The 19,060-nt window shown below is 38.0% G+C and overlaps 5 protein-coding genes and 1 long non-coding RNA gene across 9 annotated transcripts in view; 3 read left to right on the top strand and 3 right to left on the bottom strand.

Annotated features, from left to right (window-relative positions):
* Nucleotides 1-69: 69 nt before the first annotated feature.
* Nucleotides 70-6,237, bottom strand: Tudor-sn (staphylococcal nuclease domain-containing protein 1). 2 transcript variants are annotated; one of them, XM_083041810.1, is made up of 9 exons: nt 5,702-6,237; nt 4,875-4,996; nt 4,591-4,733; nt 4,009-4,503; nt 3,458-3,938; nt 2,734-3,364; nt 2,192-2,641; nt 1,910-2,116; nt 70-1,814 (listed from the first exon to the last, which is right to left on the bottom strand). In XM_083041810.1, exons 1-9 carry the CDS (start codon nt 5,750-5,752, stop codon nt 1,707-1,709), a joined length of 2,688 nt encoding a protein of 895 aa, XP_082897936.1. In that variant the 5' UTR covers nt 5,753-6,237; the 3' UTR covers nt 70-1,706. The 2 variants fall into 2 exon arrangements, with proteins under 2 accessions (XP_082897936.1, XP_082897937.1); XM_083041811.1 differs by lacking the exon at nt 5,702-6,237 and adding an exon at nt 5,498-5,641.
* A 1,439-nt stretch (nt 6,238-7,676) lies between these two features.
* Hsp90 (heat shock protein 90) lies at nt 7,677-10,596 on the bottom strand. The gene is made up of 3 exons (XM_083041777.1): nt 10,276-10,596; nt 9,866-9,984; nt 7,677-9,770 (listed from the first exon to the last, which is right to left on the bottom strand). Exons 1-3 carry the CDS (start codon nt 10,423-10,425, stop codon nt 7,868-7,870), a joined length of 2,172 nt encoding a protein of 723 aa, XP_082897903.1. The 5' UTR covers nt 10,426-10,596; the 3' UTR covers nt 7,677-7,867.
* Nucleotides 10,597-10,660: 64 nt separating this feature from the next.
* On the top strand, nt 10,661-12,684 carry LOC145938291 (uncharacterized). 3 transcript variants are annotated; one of them, XM_083041784.1, is made up of 3 exons: nt 11,176-11,468; nt 11,532-11,997; nt 12,211-12,287. In XM_083041784.1, exon 2 carries the CDS (start codon nt 11,536-11,538, stop codon nt 11,986-11,988), a length of 453 nt encoding a protein of 150 aa, XP_082897910.1. In that variant the 5' UTR covers nt 11,176-11,468; nt 11,532-11,535; the 3' UTR covers nt 11,989-11,997; nt 12,211-12,287. The 3 variants fall into 3 exon arrangements, with proteins under 3 accessions (XP_082897909.1, XP_082897910.1, XP_082897908.1); XM_083041782.1 differs by lacking the exon at nt 12,211-12,287 and adding an exon at nt 12,546-12,684 and having other exon boundaries at nt 11,177-11,468; XM_083041783.1 differs by lacking the exon at nt 11,176-11,468 and adding an exon at nt 10,661-11,157 and having other exon boundaries at nt 11,532-12,287.
* A 96-nt stretch (nt 12,685-12,780) lies between these two features.
* On the top strand, nt 12,781-14,181 carry LOC145938290 (nitric oxide synthase-interacting protein homolog). The gene is made up of 5 exons (XM_083041781.1): nt 12,781-12,956; nt 13,028-13,139; nt 13,219-13,613; nt 13,693-13,801; nt 13,883-14,181. The coding sequence occupies exons 1-5, from the start codon at nt 12,781-12,783 to the stop codon at nt 13,952-13,954; spliced, it is 864 nt and encodes a 287-aa protein (XP_082897907.1). The 3' UTR covers nt 13,955-14,181.
* A 452-nt stretch (nt 14,182-14,633) lies between these two features.
* Nucleotides 14,634-17,940, bottom strand: LOC145938294 (uncharacterized). Its single transcript, XR_014425701.1, has 3 exons — nt 17,621-17,940; nt 16,039-16,110; nt 14,634-14,763 (listed from the first exon to the last, which is right to left on the bottom strand). It is a non-coding gene; the product is annotated as an uncharacterized LOC145938294 (long non-coding RNA).
* Nucleotides 14,757-19,060, top strand: part of Cyc (basic helix-loop-helix ARNT-like protein cyc) — a 29,387-nt gene continuing 25,083 nt past the window's right edge. The window contains exon 1 of the mRNA XM_083041776.1: nt 14,757-15,238. The gene's annotated coding sequence lies outside the window, so the exon portion shown is untranslated. The remainder of the gene's footprint in view (nt 15,239-19,060) is intronic.

Below are 19,060 nucleotides of genomic sequence, written 5' to 3'. Positions count from 1 at the left end.
TTTAATTCAATTATATCTTTATTGCTCAAGCAATGATTTGGGATGTGACGAATTTTACTGCATTTAAGATATTGGAAAACATTCTCTTTTCATATTTATTCAAATCTCTTGATCATCATTTTGGACATTTCTACAACATAGTTATTATGCTCTCTGTGATTAATCAGTATACTGTTATTGCAGAAACACACAAAAGTCGTGTATTTGAAATGTATGATATTATCGCTACATATAACGGTAATGTAAAAGTCAGATAGTTGAGAGGCAACAAAAATTTCTGTATATCATGAATCTTAAATATCGCAATGTTCCTAAAGTAATTCAAACAAGTCTTTCTTTTGCTTTCTGGTCCTACAATGTGTACAATGTATATAGCATATCCAATAGGATTTTATTTACAAAATAAAGTCAACGAGAGTAATGATAAAGTAAACAAAATATCGCAGATAAAAGTTTATAATCACAAAGTGTTTAAAAAAAGTATATCGATCAATAATTGAAGGTGGTGGATCAAAGATATAATAAATATATATATAATAATTCTGATAAAATAAACGTTTGTTCTGTGATGCACAGAGAATATAATATATATTCTTGTAATATATATACTCTAATATATATTCTTTGTGCCACAGAAAATTGCGAATTATTTTATCCGACAGCATACAATAGATAACATTTGTTTATTGTAAATATCTCGAACACTTAATTTTCGTACTTGTTCTTGTACTGCGATTTGTGTAGGACTGATTTGTAGGACAACTGCATAATTTCTTGTAAGTACATTAATATCAAACTCGTTTATGCATATAACGCGATACATGTATAATGTGAAATTTATTCGAAAGAGACGATAAGGAAAGATAAAGATAGTATAATTGTACAATCTTTCTTTCGCATTATTATTATATTCCCATTTGTGTATACGTGTTATGAAATTCGCGCGCACGCGTGCACACACACACACACACACAAAACACCCACCCATACACACACATGCATACACCATCATGTCACTTCAAAGTTGAAAATTATTTTCTCGGATGACACTATGTCAAATGTCGCTTTAATTGAAAATATTCTGCTGATATGAATTTTTCCTATTTCTGTTTAGCTATCACTGTCCGATTATATTTGCGATTACAAACATTCTACAGCTATATAATCATCCTTGCATATAAAAACTTCAAAAGAGTAGCACGCGCACATTAGTAAACATGAATATTTATAGGAAAAGCAAGTGATTAATGTATATAACATGATTGAACGTATTTAACGTGTTGAATTGCACATTGAAAATTTCATATGGATGGAAAATATTGGAACCTCAAACAATTTGTATTTGCGACACCAAGTTAATATTGAATATTTATGTCGATGAGAATACGATGTGACGTCAACGATCGCGTTGCCTCGTCCAAAGACTACCTGCGTGCGCACTTTGTTCATTTTGTATTACAGAAATTAGTAAAATTCGTTATGTACAATCCTTTCTTTTTATATACTGAGATATATAATTGCAATTTGCGACTAACGCGACATTGTAGCTCCCGTATCAACATTCATTATCCTTATTTTATCTATGTAGCATACATAGTATCATATACCTATTGTGTTTTTTGTTTTTTTTTTGTTTTTCAATAACATGATTTGTCCTTTTATTCCTCGTCAATAATGTTTCCCTCATATTTGAGCATTTATATCAATTACAACCCAAACTCTTTGTCGTCATCCTCTGGTCTTACATCTCCGTACATCCAGATATTGCGATGATTGTGCTTCGCATCTTCCTCAGCCTTCTTGTATTCCTCAATCTGCAAATTAGTATATATATATAAATACACCCATATAAATTTTCATAATTCTTATTGATATAGATTAAAATGCGACGAAAATAAAATCGACTCACCAATTTAATGAGCCTCCTATCTCGGTGCTTTTGAACGTGTAAAAAGCCGTCGGAGATAAGTCCTTTCCCGATATCCTCATTTGTGCTTGGGTGCATCAGTGTCACAGCAATTATGTTGTTGCTTAACTTATATTCGACATTTAACAGCAAAATTTTGTCCAAAACATCTTCCTTAAATGCATCCACCGCTGCTCTTTTATCATCAGTCTGCAAACATACGTTATTTAAGGATAACGATGCACGTTTCGAAAAGGAAAAGGATTGTACAGAAATGTTACTTACATCGCTCGGAAGTGTTACGCACGCGACGGCGTATTCGTGAGCGTACGGTTTGTCGGTCGCAAAGCGCGCGGGCAGATCAGCGACTCGCGCAACATTAAGGGTCTCTCTGTTACCATAATCGATGTAGAATACACTAACATTAGTGCCAGAGACCTTTTCCGTTTTCACGCGATACCATTGATCGTCGCCGCTGAATTTCGCGACCGCTAAATCTCCCCTGGTCGGTTTGTAAGCACCAGGAAGCGGTGGATTAGCAGCCAGCTCTTGACGCAATTGCAGAAGCATGTTCTCCAGTAAAGTACCCTGATCGACATATTGAGCGTAGAAGTGAAGATCATCGGCAACCTCGGAGATTACGACCTTCTGATAATCGATCTTGCGCTCCTGCCCTTCCTTTTCATCCACGATCTTATCGCTTTCCACTGGCGCTTCCACGCGATTCTTCCAAATCTATAAGGTAAGATATATTTAATAAAAATATATTATATTGTATATTTCAATTTTTTTTTTATCAATCCAATTAATCAAACACGCGTACTTACGTTGAGTTTCTTTGCTTTCGCACGTTCCTCCGCGGCTTTAAGAGTTCTCGTGAGTTCTCCGGAGTCTGGGAAATTCACAACTTCAGCCAAGCCTTCCTCAACCAGAGCGACGGACATATTGACGTCGTTCACTGTCAACCAGCCGATAAAACCGCTCAACTTTGTTTCCGTGTTCTCAATCTTGATCTCTACGTCTCGTTGGAAACAATGCTCTTTGGTAAAGGCCAGTGCTTTCTCGCCGCATTCGTCAGCTTTTACTACTCCGCCACCAGGCAATGTTCTTTGACAACGCGGAGTCCTTATTCCAGCCAACACAAACGTAATAACGTAATCCTCCTTGGGGAGATAAAGTTTCAGACGCGAGCCGCTCGTCACGAATTCAACAACTCCTCTAATTCCTTGCGCTCGCTTGAGCGAAGTCAAGAATGCTTTCGCTTTCGAAGGATCGTTCGAAAGATCCACTATTCTGTGAACTGGAATGTCTTTTTTCGCATGCAGTCCGTGCTGTGATTTTTCCGCTTTGCTCTCAGCGACTTGCAGAAGATTGTAGTGAGAAGAACGCTGATCGTCGTTCTGCCTATACTTGATGACTCGTGCAAGACCTCGTGCGACCAGTGCTTCTGCGATATTCCTGTTGACATGGTAAGAAAAAACAGAAATAATTAACAATTTTTTTAGCAATTCTTGATGTAAATCACTGGCGGCGAATCTTCAATTTACTTACGTTTTGCCGCAGGTTACGGTGCAGCAAAATTTTTCCGGGAAGTTGTCCCTAGCCGGCTGCGTATAATCGACAACCACTTTTACGTTCTTCCTGATAAATTTCTCACGCAAAAATTCTCGCGCTTCCAGCATCCACGGTATGTCGTAGAGAGGTCTGAAATCTTTTGGCCGAGCTGTATTATTACTGTCTTCGGTATTTTTCTTCTCGCGAGTGGGCGGTCGAATACTGCTCAGGAATACTTTCTTGTTTTCTCCATTCTGCGTTCGAATAATGAGTGCGTCCGCGTTGACAATTTCCACGATGGTACCGGTAAATTCAATCTGTGGACCAGACGGTTTGTAGTCTTTCCAAAGGCGCAAACGCGCCTCCTTCGCGGCCTTTTCGGCGAGGTACAATTTCTCCGCACCAGATCTACTGTTGCTGATCGACCAATCCTGGCATTTGGCGAAACCCTCGCTCAACAGGATTTCGGCAATGTTTCCTAATATAAAAAGTACAACAAATATATCAATATATCGTCAATTGTTCTAAACATGCTATGAATTACTTACCTTTAGGATGAATAATGCTGCCGATGAAGTTATTATTATTGACTGATTCCAGGACTATCTCGACATCTCTGTGTAAGAGTCGCGATTCCACAAAGTATCTGGCTTCGTCTGCATAAGGATCGCCAACAGAATTTTCACGTCGCCCGTTGGGCCAACCAGGGCAGCGAACTCCCGAGATCATCAGCGTTATATTGTAGAAATCGGGCAAGAGGTATGCTTTGACAGTAGAGCCATCAAAGATGAATTCGATCACCGCTTTGACAGGTTTCTTGCCGAATTTCTCAACCAATTTTCGAGGATCGTCGACGGTCCATTTTATATCGCGTATGTGCTCGGAGGTCGGCGAATCCGACCACTTTCCTTTCTTTGCAGCTTTCGCAATGTTCTCCAGTTCGACCAATCGCTGTTGCTCAGCCGTAGGATTGCGATTATCCTTTTTAACAGTCACCAAACCCTCGGATACCAAAGTTTCGATCACATTTTCGCCGTTTCTGTCTACGAAGTAATAATTACAATTAAATATAAGAATTTAATTTTTCAAGTTCTAATCTATGTAATTATTATCGACTAAACGAGCAATACCTTTTCCTAACCAGACTGTTCCATATGTTCTGGCTGTATTGACCGACTTTTCAGTGGCAAAGGTGACATTTTGACCAATCAATTTCCGACGTAAGAATTCCCTCGCTTCCCAAGCATATGGCTCATCCTTGGTCTCATCCGTACTACAGAGAAATATATATATATAGGTTACTATTTTATTATTTTTACAATTAAATTATTGTTATTAAATTTAGAAATAATTTTAAAAAATCTTTGAGTGAAAATTCTACATCTGTATTTAAATATTATGATTATATTCATACCTGTCATTTCCTTTCCAACGTTCTAATTTCGGAGCAGTAATGTTGCATAAAGTAATTGTTACTTCAGGTGGAGGGCCTCCCATAGGCTGTCCACGGATAATGACAGTATCACCAGACGTCACCTTTGAAAGTAAAGTTTTACATCATGAGAAAATTTTGTTGCATCTCCAAAAATATCTAACATTATGATATCTTGAATAAGAATATTTATTACGCAATTGTGTTAATATTTTTCATAAAATTTTTCCAAGTTTTAACAAACTCTTAACATTTGACGCAAGTAAGATAAAGTGAAAGAAAAGATAAATGAAATAAGAACATTATATTAAATATTCTCATTATATTCTCATATATGTTTCGAAACACATGGAATGTCGCCAGGGTTGCCAGATCTTCGGTTATTGTCTAGAATTTTTGGACGAAATAAAGAAAATTTCTCACTCCACATAAGATAATTTTTTTCTTTCTTTGTTGCACATATACATTTTTACAATTTCATGTTCCCGATCACGCTATTTATCTGGTAAATTCGCGCACGCGTATTCGATTATGCAATCTTCCTTTATTTTTTTTTTATTATTTTTTTCTTTTCAGATAATTTCCGAGCGAACCTCTATACCGACCTGGCGACCGACACGAAAGTGCCGCTAAGATGATACTTCAGATTTTGTAACCATATGTTCCGCAGCCTCTTTCCTGCCAGCTGGGCGAGCAAACAAGAAGTCAACATCGCGCAATAATAACGGGAGTCACGCGAGAGAATCGCTGACGAAACACAAGCATGTGCATTCGACGCAATAGATAGGCCGGCACCTCAGGATCCTCACCTGTTTCACCACTCCGTTCCTCAATTTCACTGGTGCCTGGGGCGCGCTCATGATGTATGTCGTCGCACGGATCGGTTCCTCCGAAGAACAGCCAAATTCGCGATTAATTCGTCGGGGTCCTATTAGCGCTCCGCTCGTGCGCTCTCGAATCCAATTACGTATAATAGGCTCTCGTGCACTAGGGTTCCGTGAGAGAGAATCTATCGCGCTCCTCGTGTGTACAAAATTCCACGACTCAGAAATAAGTTGACATGTTCGTAGTGCGGTCAAGTAGAGGCAGACAGAGGCAGGCGGTCGCTCACGCTTTCCACGATTCCACGTCGTATGTCGTATATCGTGTATAGAAGTAGTAGCAGTTGCTCGGCACGCGAGCGCGATCTACAATCGAAAACACGCTCTCCCGAATTCGTTTGATTCGATGGTGATGTGGCAACACGCGACACGCGGCACTGTGTGCGCACTCTATACTCAATTTCAGATCGCGCAACACGGAACGGGGGAGAGAGCCGAGAGAGCGCGACGCGTTCGACTTCGACTTTGAATCGATTCTGACCTTCAAGGTGGCGCTGCGTCGCGCGACACGCGGCGGCGTCGGAATTCCGTCCGCGGAGTGGGGGTGGAGAGTGGGGGATGCGCGCGCGGCGGCGCACCGGCGCGCGCATCCCCCCACCCCCCACCCACCAGCGGCAAGAGTTGTGCATGAAATTGGCAGTCTGGAACTTGACGCGAAGAAGGGAGGGACGGCGCGAGAGATCGAACAGACCTTCATGTCACGCTATCGAATAGAGAATTTATGGAAAGCCTGAAAATTTTTACATTTAGCGGCTAATCGCGTGAAATTGGATTTTTATATGTAATGAGCGCACTGAGGTAATTAAAGAACATTGACGTTATTAATTATTTCAGCTGCATCGAAAATAATTGCACGAGTTTTATTTTTATCGTGAGTATATTTTAGCTTGTCCAGCTATTTTTCTATTATCGAAGATGTATCAATTTTGTTTTAAGAACACAAATGTTTTAGACAGTATCGTATATTATGCACAATCATACATAATAACATAGGAAACAGATGTATAAACATAAATGTAGTAAAGAACATTTGGTATTTTGGATAAACGTAATGAATAAAAACATCTGTATATGAAAATTTTGTGATGTTGAAGTAAGACTGATATGTTTAAAATAAAATACGGTAACTTATTATTACTAAAGACAGTCTTGTTCTATTGTAGATTTATGTGTTAATAAGACATAAAAAAAGTATTTAACATGTTTTTTTAAACATAAGTTTGACAAGATATTTCTTTTCATATTATCCTTTACATAGATATATTTTCATTATCTCTTTTATTATTCCTTACTTTCTAAAAACAAATGTAATCTCTTAAAAATAAATTTAATCTAATATTTAGTACATGTTCTTTGAGCGTGAAATGAAGAAAGATGAAAATGAACATCGCAGATATGAAAGATTCAGTCAACAAGACGATACAATGATAAATTTGTTGAATAAGATATTTATAACCTTTTATTATTCTCCACATACATATGTGAATTCTAAAAATAGTTGTAAATTCTAAAAACAAAAGTAATCTTAAAAATAACGGTTAAGATTTTAGTTAAAAAACATGACATTATTTCATTTAATGAATATTAATTCTACTTCTAAAGTTAAAAATATTCTTACAAAATAGTTTATTCATTCATTGCGGAAGAGAATAAATAAAGCACACTCTATACTTAAAGTATAATTAAGTACAATCTCATTTTTCTACAGTTTTTAAAGTCTTTGCGATAAAAACTTTTTTTCTCTGAAGAAAAAAAAATATTTTACTTAGTAATTTTAAAAGTAAAATTTTAATTAACTTAAAATAAAGTTAAAAAAAACGTATTTATTTTAAAATTGTTAGACTTAATTTTACTTTAAGTATTGAGCGTTTTTTCTCTCTAACATGATTAAATATCACATTCCTAAATTAAATTAAATTTATTGTTAAGATTACATCTGGTTTTAGAATTCACATATATTTTTAGAATTCTATGTGAAGGATAATAAAAAGTAGCAAATATCTTATCTAACTACTTAGCAGTTTAAAAAAAAAAACGCTAAATACTTTTTGTAATGTCTTATTAATGAACCTTAATAAAAGCTTACTTAAAGTCTTAATCTACTTCCTCCATCCTCGACGCCTCCTCTGCGTCACCCTCCAACAATGGCACTTCCGTTTCCATCTTGTCTTCCTCGGGATTCGGCGTATCTTCGTCATCAAAGCCCAAGCCGAGTTTGATCATCCTGTATATTCTGGATGCGTGCACTTGAGGATCTTCGAGCGCAAAACCAGACGACAGGAGAGCAGTCTCGAACAACAACATGACTAGATCTTTAACAGACTTATCGTGTTTATCAGCTTCAGCCTTTTGCCTCAAGTTGTCCATGATGGGATGATCGGGATTGATTTCTAAATGCTTCTTCGCAGCCATGTATCCCATGGTGGATGTGTCTCGAAGGGCTTGTGCCTTCATGATTCTTTCCATATTCGCCGTCCAGCCATACTGTGAGGTGACGATACAGCAAGGCGAATCGACCAGTCTATTGGACACAACTACCTTCTCCACCTTCTTGTCCAAGATATCCTTCATAACCTTGCAAAGATTCTCGAACTTGGTCTTGTCTTCCTCGCGTTTCTTCTTCTCTTCCTCATCCTCCGGCAATTCCAAGCCCTCCTTCGTGACGGATACCAACTGCTTTCCGTCGAATTCCTTCAGTTGCTGAACGACGTACTCGTCAATGGGTTCAGTCATGTAAACGACCTCGAAACCACGCTTCTTTACGCGCTCCACGAACGAGCTGTTGGCGACCTGCTCCCTGCTCTCACCGGTGATGTAGTAAATGTGCTTCTGGCTTTCTTTCATCCTGCCGACATATTCTTTGAGTGAGCACATTTCATCACCAGATGCGGAAGTGTGATAGCGCAGCAACTCTGAGAGCTTCTTCCTGTTCTGGCTGTCCTCGTGGATACCCAGTTTCAGATTCTTGCTAAATTGCTCATAGCACTTCTTGTAGTTCTCCCTATCCTCCGCCAATTCTTCGAAGAGCTCCAGGCATTTCTTAACGAGATTTTTCCTGATGACTTTCAAGATCTTATTCTGTTGCAACATCTCACGAGAGATATTCAGAGGCAGATCTTCGCTGTCTACAACACCCTTGATGAAGTTCAGATATTCAGGAATCAGGTCCTCGCAGTTGTCCATGATGAAGACACGTCGCACATACAACTTGATGTTATTCTTCCTCTTCTTGTTCTCAAACAGATCGAATGGCGCACGACGTGGGATAAACAACAGCGCTCTGAATTCCAACTGTCCTTCTACAGAGAAATGTTTCACAGCTAAGTGATCTTCCCAATCGTTGGTTAAGCTCTTGTAGAATTCGCCATATTCTTCCTGAGTAATGTCGTCCGGATTTCTTGTCCAAATCGGTTTCGTCTTGTTTAATTCCTCATCTTCGGTATACTTTTCTTTGATGGTCTTCTTCTTCTTTTTCTTTTCCTCTTTGGGTTTATCCTCTTCCTCATCCTCGCCGACATCCTCGATCTTTGGCTTATCATCTTCAGTCTCACCCTCCTCCTTTGCAGGTTCTTCTTCTTCATCTTCGCTCAATTCCTTATCACGCTCCTTCTCTACAACGAGCTTGATGGGATAGCCGATGAATTGAGAGTGTTTCTTAACAATCTCCTTGATTTTCGACTCCTCCAAATATTCCGTCTGATCTTCTTTGATGTGCAAGATGATCTTTGTGCCTCGTCCGATCGGTTCGCCATTATCAGGACGAACTGTGAACGAACCTCCAGCAGCAGACTCCCACAAGTACTGCTCATCGTCATTGTGTTTTGAGATTACAGTGACTTTGTCAGCCACAAGATACGCTGAGTAAAAGCCTACACCAAACTGTCCAATCATGGAAATATCAGCGCCTGCCTGCAAAGCTTCCATGAATGCCTTAGTGCCAGACTTGGCAATGGTACCCAGATTGTTTACGAGATCAGCTTTGGTCATACCAATGCCGCTATAAAAAGAAAGAAGAGAATATGTTAATAACTGTTATATTAATATATATTTTAAACATATACTTATACATTTCTACAGAAAATTGATACTTACGAATCAACAATTGTCAGGGTACGATCATTCTTATTTGGTACAATCTTGATAAACAATTCCTTGCATGTATCAAGCTTGGATGGATCCGTGAGAGATTCATATCGTATCTTGTCCAATGCCTAGACACAAATTTATGGAAAAATTAATATTGTATTATCAACACATTCTTTTTTTAATTGCACATGGAGATTTACACAAGTATTTCTAATAATGCCTTTCATAAATTTCCGAATATATATAATAAAAAAAAAATTCTTTCACTATTTTTTTTCAAGTTAAAATACACGTGTTAAATTTAATAAAATATAAAGCTATCTCGCATGTGCTTTGAAATAATTTCGAGTGAAGCGACGCGAAAATAGGGCACGATCGCGATCATTGATTTTTCACGAATAATAGAAGCCACTTACATCGGACGAATTGGAGATCAATTCTCGGATGAAGATTTCCTTGTTCGAGTAGAACGTGTTGATGATCAGACTCATCAACTGAGCGATCTCGGCCTGGAAGGCGAAGGTCTCCACCTCGCCGGCCTCTGCCATGCTCACGTCCTCCGGCATTATTTCGATACTTTATTTAATTGAAAATTGTAAACCTCGATTACAGCTATTCAACGCGAACGAATGCAGTCCGTTATTCGACGATCGGAGACGAATGGGCGAAATTAGTGTCCGGTCGACGACACGTCCAGCACGCGACCACGTTGAAGAGTGTTGAATAGTGGCGCGCAGCGGTCGCTTTTATCGACTCGCTGAAGATTCTAGAAGGTAGACCGGAAGCCCGCCCGGCTTCTAGAAACTTCTATCAAGATCGCTCCTCGAAGACGTCTCGGAGTGAAAAATTACCTCCGATATCGCGGATCGCGCGGTCGCAAAACATCACCTGTCAATTAACGCGACGCGTCGAGGGTGATTCTTGGAGCGACGCGCGTCCGATCGCGTCGATCGGTGGCTTCGCTTCTCGCGACTAGCGCGGTAACCGGAAGTGACGGCATCTTTCCCGGAATCTAGAACCATCGCGACAGCTCGAAAACGTGCTCTTCGAACAAACGTTTCCCGGAGCGGGACGCGTGCGCGTTTCCTTATCTATTGTGTGCGCACGTGTAAATCGACCGCGGCTTCGGGGGCTGCTTCTTGTTTATATGTATCAAGGATGAATCTCGACGCGAATTTTCCAGACGTTCCGTTTATAGCTTGTAAAACGCAATTTCAGCTGAGCGTTCTTTTTTATTGATTTTTCCCCGTCAAAGAATTGGCCGAGAATTTTCAGTATAATTTTCTATATAATTAAATGTAGGTGGAATTAATTGATTTTTTTGCATAATAATTAAGTTACGATTCATGCAGATTCCTAAAACAGATATTTATGGTTATTGACAAGCATTATATTCTCATGATTATCAGATATTTTTAATATATTTATCTCTTTTATCGATAAGAACATTAACATTCCTTTGTCTCTTCTCGAGCACGTGGGACTGAAAAATTCGTCATGAAATTACGTTTATTCTTGACATGTATGAATCTGACAATGAGTGAAAAACGTCGATTATTATATCTCGCATTTAATCGTTTCCTTCGATGACGAAAGCGTCAGAATAATTGTATGTACATATTCGTGTTTTTTAATAAGCGTATTTCTATTACTGCCTGCTCATTTTTCGCAGATTCATGGATCCTGGAATACTCTCGAGACTGATCCCCCAGAACAAGGAGCACGTACGACCAGCCTGTAAAAAGTGCGGATACGCCGGACACTTAACCTATCAATGTCGGAATTTTATCAAGATCGATCCCAACAAGGAGATCGTGCTGGACGTCAGTAGCACGAGCTCTGATAGCGACGAGAATTATGTAACCCCGTTGACGGAATTGCGCGAGCGCGAGTTGAAGAAGAAGCTGAAGGACGCGAGAAAGAAGCGCAAGGAGAAGAAATCAAAGAAGAAACGTAAAAAACATGAAAAATCGGACAGCAGCGACAGCGAGTCCGAGTCCGAAGCATCCAGCGAGGCGGAGGAAAAGAGGCAGAAGCATAAGAAGAGAAAAAAGAGCTCCAAACACAAGAAACGCAAAAAGCGCAAGAAGAATAGCTCATCCGACAGTGATAAAGGCGATGAAAAATAAATTATAATCGTGAGTGACCACACCATTTTTTTCTTCCTGTTTATTCTGTTCATTGAATATTTTAAGCCACGAATGACTGACATTTTTTTTGGTCATTGTATATGCATTTCCCTATATTATGTATGCTGACTCGAATAAAAGTGTAATAATGCGTATATTTCTCTCTATATATAAAGGACGAAAGGAATGTGATTGTAATATTTCTGTGTAAATTTTTTTCAGAGATTGCATCACGTTGATATATCCATATCCTACAAAATTATTTCGCGAAAATATATGCTCTTTTATCTTTCATCAATTATATGTATTTCAGTCTCGTGATTGTTAATTGATTTAAATTGCTTGACCTATTTTTCATCGTATTTCGCAGTTTACAATAAAGGCGACATAACAATAGATATATGTTTGTCTCGCTTGCACTTTCTAAATTTTCTGAATTAGAAACGAGATGGATATATCTTTGTGTGTTGAAGAAAGAGAGAAACATAAAACGTATTCATCTTGCTCTCTAGAACATAAAGCCAACATTACATTAGTACGATTTTATCACTAAACAGATGGCAGCCGAAGAAAAAAAATCCAAGCATCGGATTGGTCGAAACTATTGCTCACTAGAAATTACTGCCCGTGTCAACCAATCCGGTGCAATCAGATGACGCTACTCCATTTTGAAACTTTTCGTGATATCTCATACGAAATAACCGTCGCATACTGCTTGAGAAGATATACGAGGAGAATAGACGCGATTTTCTCTAAAAAAAGAAGGAATTATTTTGCAAATTATTAATAACAATGACGCGACATGCGAGGAATTGCACTGCTGGTGCAGTATACACGTATCACGAGAAAAAGAAGGATGCCGCAGCGTCAGGTTATGGCACTAACACTCAACGTGTGGGCAAGGATTCCGTCAAGGATTTCGACTGTTGTTGCTTGACTCTACAACCTTGTAGGAATCCAGTGTTAACGTATGTATTCTTGTGGAATATATGTACATTTCGTTCACATGAATATTTTTTCATAATTCATATTGTTACAGGAAGGATGGCTACCTGTTTGACAAAGAGTCAATACTGGAATATATTTTGACGAAGAAGAGAGAATATGCAAGAAAATTAAAGGAATATGAAAAGCAGAAGCAAAGAAAGGAGGTGAATAGAATTACACATTCATTAAAAAATTGAATTAGCCAATACAGTGTTTATATTGCTGCTGATTTATTTGTTACAGGAGCAGTCGCAAGAGCAAACTGCTAATGAAGAGCTGAAGAAACTGCAGAATTTTCTAAAGGGCGAAAAAACTATTGTATCAAATGGTTCTAACACAACGGATGGAGCTTCTGTATCCAATATGAAAAATGGCAAAGACAAAGTGCTACCGAGTTTCTGGATACCTTCTAAGACTCCGGAAGCAAACAAAACTATTTTGCAGAAGCCTGATAAGACTATCTATTGCCCTATCAGTGGAAAGCCATTAAAAATGAAAGATCTGATTCCCATAAAATTCACACAAGTTCAGGATCCAGATGACAAAAGATCACTTATTGTCAAACAAGCACGATATATGTGTCCCATTACACACGATATCCTGGGCAACAATGTGCCTTGCGCTGCGATAAGGACAACGTAAGTGATATGAGTTTTTAACTTCTTTCACAAATATTAATTTCAGTATATTATATAGTTATTTTTTAATATTTTGTAGCGGTGACGTGATCACTATAGAATGTGTGGAAAAATTAATAAAAAAGGACTGGATCAATCCTTTGGACAATTCCAAACTGACACCATCTGATATTATCACTTTGCAAAGAGTAAGTAGTTTATTGAGATATAGAGATATTGAGGAGAGATTACTATATACATAACTAAAAAATATATCCACGTTTTCTCAGGGTGGCACTGGTTATGCATCTGTTAATGATTCGTTAGAGGGTAAGCATGAAAGACCAGTGCTGCAGGCGTAAGGGGCAATTTACATAGCTTTATGGTACATAGGTTTTTAATAAGACTACAGAATTTATTGTAGATTAAAATCTGCAATTAAGCATTGCTAGTATTTATTTAATATATTTTTTTAAATAAAATATTCAAATATCAAAAGTGTTGCGTTCTTACGCATTAAGAATGCATTGAGAAGTATGACAAATATATATTGCTATCATTTAGTTCAGTTAATAAAAATTAGAGAATATAACTAAAATACATAAATATGTATATATATATATATATATATATATATATATATATATATATAAAGATATAATTATTATGCTATATCATTATGCGCGATTCTACGAGATAATTATTTTAGTTTAATATATTATTAAAATTGAAATTCGCATTAACAAAGAATACAAATCTCGAATCTTGTGCTTTACTAAAACGAAAAAAAATATATATTTAGGTAAAGAGAAGATTCCGAATTAATTTTCTTGCATATATATAAAAAAAAAAGAAGTAAAGTACGTTATTAAAAACAGAACATATTTCTTGAATTACAAAAAAATAATTTTCTCGTAATGCTGTTTCAATATTTTCATATTTGGCAAAATGGCAATGAATAAAATGCGCGCGACAGGGGCGATTATAAAATGCATAAAAAAGCCGGCTCTCGACATCTTTCTCTCACAATCCCCTCTCCCACCCTTCGCCGAGATGTCGGAGCGCCTTGAAGTCGGCGGAGGACGAGGCCTGAGAGTGGCGCCATCTTGGCCGATCAGTTCTTGGGAGGGAGCTCACTGAGAAATGCGCGCTCCGCCGGGTAAGCGGCAATCTGCGTTTAGAAACGACGGTTAGACGATTCCTTGGTTCGTTTTGCTCCGCGCGCGTTCTTTCGAAGACGGACGTGCGTTTCGTGCGTGCGTGCGCGATATTTTCACACGATTTCGCGCGCTCAAACGCGCTTACGAGCTAAGCGAGATTCGTCGCCGGGTCATGTGGATTTACGGGGCGCGGAAAACCCGACGAGCGTCGACTTGAAAACGTTAAACGGCGACGTCGACGACGGGGGAGAGGTGAGTGCGAGAGTGCGCGATTCAACTTTCGCGATTCCCGGAACGGGAATTGGCGACGCAAAAGTGTTTTTGCCCGACGCGCGCGTGTGTCCTTTGTTCGCGACAATAATAAGGAAGTTTCGCGGGGCAGCAGTTTTTTATTCAGCGAATCTCAATTTCGAAGAGCGCGACGGTTTTCCTTTACAGCGACCAGAGACGATTATGACACTTTCTCGTAGCCGACGATATAAATACGTAAGTAGGATATGTAAATGCATCGATTGTGTTTGTCGGGTGTATAAAGTATCCAGGGTGGAAGAATCTCGCGAGCGAGATTTAACTCTGCATAATTTGATTATCCGGGTATCTCGTCCGGCTGTCTTATGCACGTTGATATATATATATATGTTGTGTGACAGAAACTTCTGAAAGATAATTATGGAAGTACCATTTAAAGGGAACGTTCCGATCCTTCAGATGGCGTTTTTTTTTGGCGCGTCTCTCTCTAAACATTTTTTCAACTTTCGCGATGTTTAAAACGTCTATGTGCAAATTTACAATTTTTCATAATTTATTTGCAATTTTATGATACTTGAATTCCTAGCGAAACATTATATTCATCGATTTATTTATTTTTTTTTTTTATAATTCGAGTAAAAAAAGCGCGGGAAAAGTCCCCTCCGCGGCTGACAAGACGAGTACATCAATCTGACAGAACACGTAATGGACGAAATCGAGCCAGACAATACAGAATCAACTTCCGCGATGCATTCCTTCTATCGGGAGAGATACGAGACTGCCGGATTTTTTTTTTAATTTTATTTTTTTTATTTTTTTATTTTTATATATGACGCTCGCGGTGCTTATCGTCCGCCTGATTTTGTAACCCGCGCAATTGAAGCGAGCGAGGTTCAATGGCTCAAGGAACCGAAGGCGACAACGTATCACAATAATATCACGTCGCACACAAGAGTGGCTCGCAGAAGATGATATAACGCAACGCGGTTCTTATCGCTACACGTGTACTCACACACGCGTGTAGGATATATACTTACGCATTCACGCACACGCTGCATGCGCGCGTGTTGCTCTATGTGCAGCATCCAGCCCCCTGTTTCACGTGCTTCCTAAAAAACGAATCTGTACAGAAAGTCTCGAATTTAAATCGCCCTCTCTCTTTCATTCGATAATTTTTGTTCGAATTTAATTAAGAGCGTTTCGTTCTTATAATTTGTCTCTCAGAGATTATAAGAAAAGCTATTTTCAATCGATAACAAGAACTTGAAGACCCGGCGCGGTCGGAGAATTTATTCTCTGATATCTATGCTATCCTATATAGGGATGGGTTTTAAGAGATAGATTGTCTGACCACGCACATGAGTTTTCAAGTCCTTGCTTTCGAATGAAAATTGTTTCTCCAATATTGTCTCTGAGAGACAAATATAAGAACGAAACGATCTTTATTAATTTCGAGCGAGAGTTACTGAATAAAAAAGAGAGAGAGTGATTTAAGGAGGAAATTACTTAAATATTACAGAATATTAATTTGTAACTTAGAGAGTAAATAATGTAACAAAACTTGGAGATAAAATAGTAATCCGTACCACTTTCGAGATAATTAAAAGGGTTTAAATAATTAAGATTCTCTTTGATTCGGTAAAGAATTTATGATTAACACTTGACCTATGTTCATTTAGAAATATTCTCGCAAGTACAAGAGAAGCGCAAATCGACGCATCATGTCGCTCCGGATGCATTCGGCATCGCGGAATATATAAGTGAAAAATTATGCCATGCGTATCACTTGGCTCGTTGCATAATGGTTAAAAACGATGCGATACACAGAACTAAGCGGCGATGCGATTATATAAGCAGCAAACCAGTTGTCAAAAGCTCGAGAAAATATTTTACACGTGCGAGAAATTTACACGTAGCTCTCGCGTGGGCGAACATTGATTTTATTTTAACAAAATTTTATTTTTTAATCCAATACTTATTACACGATATATATATATATTTTTTTTGTATATTTATATTTATTCCATACATATATATTTTTAATTTTCCGAGGACGCTTTTTTATGTCTTTTATTTCTTTTACACTCATTGTCAGCAATATTTTTCCTTCAGCACAGTATCATACATTATCTTTGTTTTTTATTTGTTTACTAACTCGACTTGGTTTTTTTAAAGATTATTATCATTATACACGTAATTTACATATTTATTTATTACCATCAATCTATTGCATAAGAGAAATTTAAAGAACGATTGAAGAATGATTCTTTCTGAGTGACGATATGGGTGTTTGACCGGTAAATTTCTGTATTTTTTAATGCATATATCTGGTTTGATTAAAAACATTTATTTTTAATACAAAATTATTAAAAATTTAATATTAAATTATTAAAAATAATTTTTTTAGTAATATTATTTTCAATAATTTAATTATTTCGAAAACGCACTATTTCAATTTTTTCATATTTTCGCGAAGATAAAATCAATTTCAAGTTTGTCAACGATACTGTATTAAAGATTTATATATATTGTCTATAGGTTTTAAGCTTAAGCTATGAAATAAACATCCGCTCTGCGCACATGATAGTATATCTATATCTATGCAATCGTGATATGTACTTTCACCGACCGCGCGATATCGCTTGCATCCGCGAACCTTTGAAACGATTTTTCCGACTCGCACATTACCCTAAGAAGCAGATTACTTATTCAAGGCTGGTTGAGGAAGCCATCGTCCACGCAGGCAGCCTCGCAAGTGTAATCGATGATTCAGTTTTCCCGGCCGGCTCTCGCGCGATTCCGCGCGGTCTCTCAGCTCGATATCGTTACGTAACGTTTCGCGACCCGAACGTATATACGGATTATTTCGATCGTGACCGATTGACAAAGAAAAGAAATGATCAAGAGAGCGATTACTACAAGCGTGATTATGCACCGAGTTGTCTGATACGCGTGACACAACTCTTGCTCTCGCTAAGGATCGCGATCGCTCTTCGTACGTTCCTTCGAATACGCGAGAAGAGATGCTGCATCGCGAAATGCACCGTCGACTTTCACGTATCGAACGAATAATACGGAAGATCTCGGTGGGAATCGATTGACGAATCGAATCGTACAGACTGGAATGCGATCGCACTTAAATCCGTATATCGTATTAGAGGGTTTTAGGTTGTTCGCGAGTCGCGGAAGGGGCCGTTTCCCGGTGGGAAAATGACCGCCGTGCTCGAGAATTGCTTTGATATGAGGTAATGCGCACCGCAAAACACGCAAGAAGCATTACGTAATGTTTAAAGTGTGTGTATGTGCGACAGCAACACGACCGGTGTGTTGCTGTAGTATATTTATTAAAGAGCGCGAGAGATTTTTCGCGTGGCCGCAGTTTCCGCCGTAAAGAGACCGGCTAGATTTCGAAAACAAGCGCGATGACGAATTCCGATCGCGATCGCGAATAATTTATACGGGCAATTAACCGTAAACGTCGCGATTTAAATTCCGTCTCTGAAAGAGCTTTAAAAGTCTCAAGAACGCACATTTCAAGAAGCTGTATTCCGGAAAAACTAGTTTTCGTTTTTGCACAAATAATCTATGCATATATTTCTTATATATAAATTACATATTTGTATATAATTAATTTTATATAATTAATAGAATAAAATTAGCGTAGCCACACAACATAAATCGTAAAATAAATTATTAATATAGAGAGAATATAAAAGCAAGTTATTTTATATATATAATATAATAATATTTATTAATTCTACATATATGATTAATATATATAAAAACTATATAAATTAATTATATATATATATAATTAACATACGTAATTAATTATGCATAAAAAAATAACTTGCTTTTGCATTCTCTTTATTAATAATTTATTTTACGATTTAAGTTGACTGATTTTCGAGTCAACAGAGCTTGGTCAGTTTTCTCTATCGTTCGTATGCAGCGAGCTAGATGCCCGTAGGGGGAGATATAAATTCCGGCTAGCCGCGAACTGCATACACACACATACACACAGGTCTGAAAAGGTCAAAGTATTTCAAATGCAAATCG

Source organism: Prenolepis imparis, unplaced genomic scaffold (assembly GCF_030444845.1).
Source record: "Prenolepis imparis isolate NDT839.2.m4 unplaced genomic scaffold, iyPreImpa1.0 SCAF_7, whole genome shotgun sequence".
In the NCBI taxonomy this organism is placed as follows: Eukaryota; Metazoa; Arthropoda; class Insecta; order Hymenoptera; family Formicidae; genus Prenolepis; species Prenolepis imparis.
This window is presented reverse-complemented; position numbering and strand designations above follow the sequence as displayed.

Bases quoted from the DNA above. Each gene is read 5' to 3' on its own strand.
- Tudor-sn (XM_083041810.1), bottom strand. From the start codon at position 5,752: ATGAGCGCGCCCCAGGCACCAGTGAAATTGAGGAACGGAGTGGTGAAA. The intron at 4,734-4,874 runs GTATGAATATAA...ATTTCTCTGTAG, and splicing joins CGTTGGAAAGGAAATGACAG to TACGGATGAGACCAAGGATG. The intron at 3,365-3,457 runs GTAAGTAAATTG...CCATGTCAACAG, and splicing joins ACCGTAACCTGCGGCAAAAC to GAATATCGCAGAAGCACTGG.
- Hsp90 (XM_083041777.1), bottom strand. From the start codon at position 10,425: ATGCCGGAGGACGTGAGCATGGCAGAGGCCGGCGAGGTGGAGACCTTC. The intron at 9,985-10,275 runs GTAAGTGGCTTC...ATTTGTGTCTAG, and splicing joins TGATCTCCAATTCGTCCGAT to GCATTGGACAAGATACGATA. The intron at 9,771-9,865 runs GTAAGTATCAAT...TTCTTTTTATAG, and splicing joins ACCCTGACAATTGTTGATTC to CGGCATTGGTATGACCAAAG.
- LOC145938291 (XM_083041782.1), top strand. From the start codon at position 11,536: ATGGATCCTGGAATACTCTCGAGACTGATCCCCCAGAACAAGGAGCAC.
- LOC145938290 (XM_083041781.1), top strand. From the start codon at position 12,781: ATGACGCGACATGCGAGGAATTGCACTGCTGGTGCAGTATACACGTAT. The intron at 13,614-13,692 runs GTAAGTGATATG...AATATTTTGTAG, and splicing joins TGCGCTGCGATAAGGACAAC to CGGTGACGTGATCACTATAG. The intron at 13,802-13,882 runs GTAAGTAGTTTA...ACGTTTTCTCAG, and splicing joins ATATTATCACTTTGCAAAGA to GGTGGCACTGGTTATGCATC.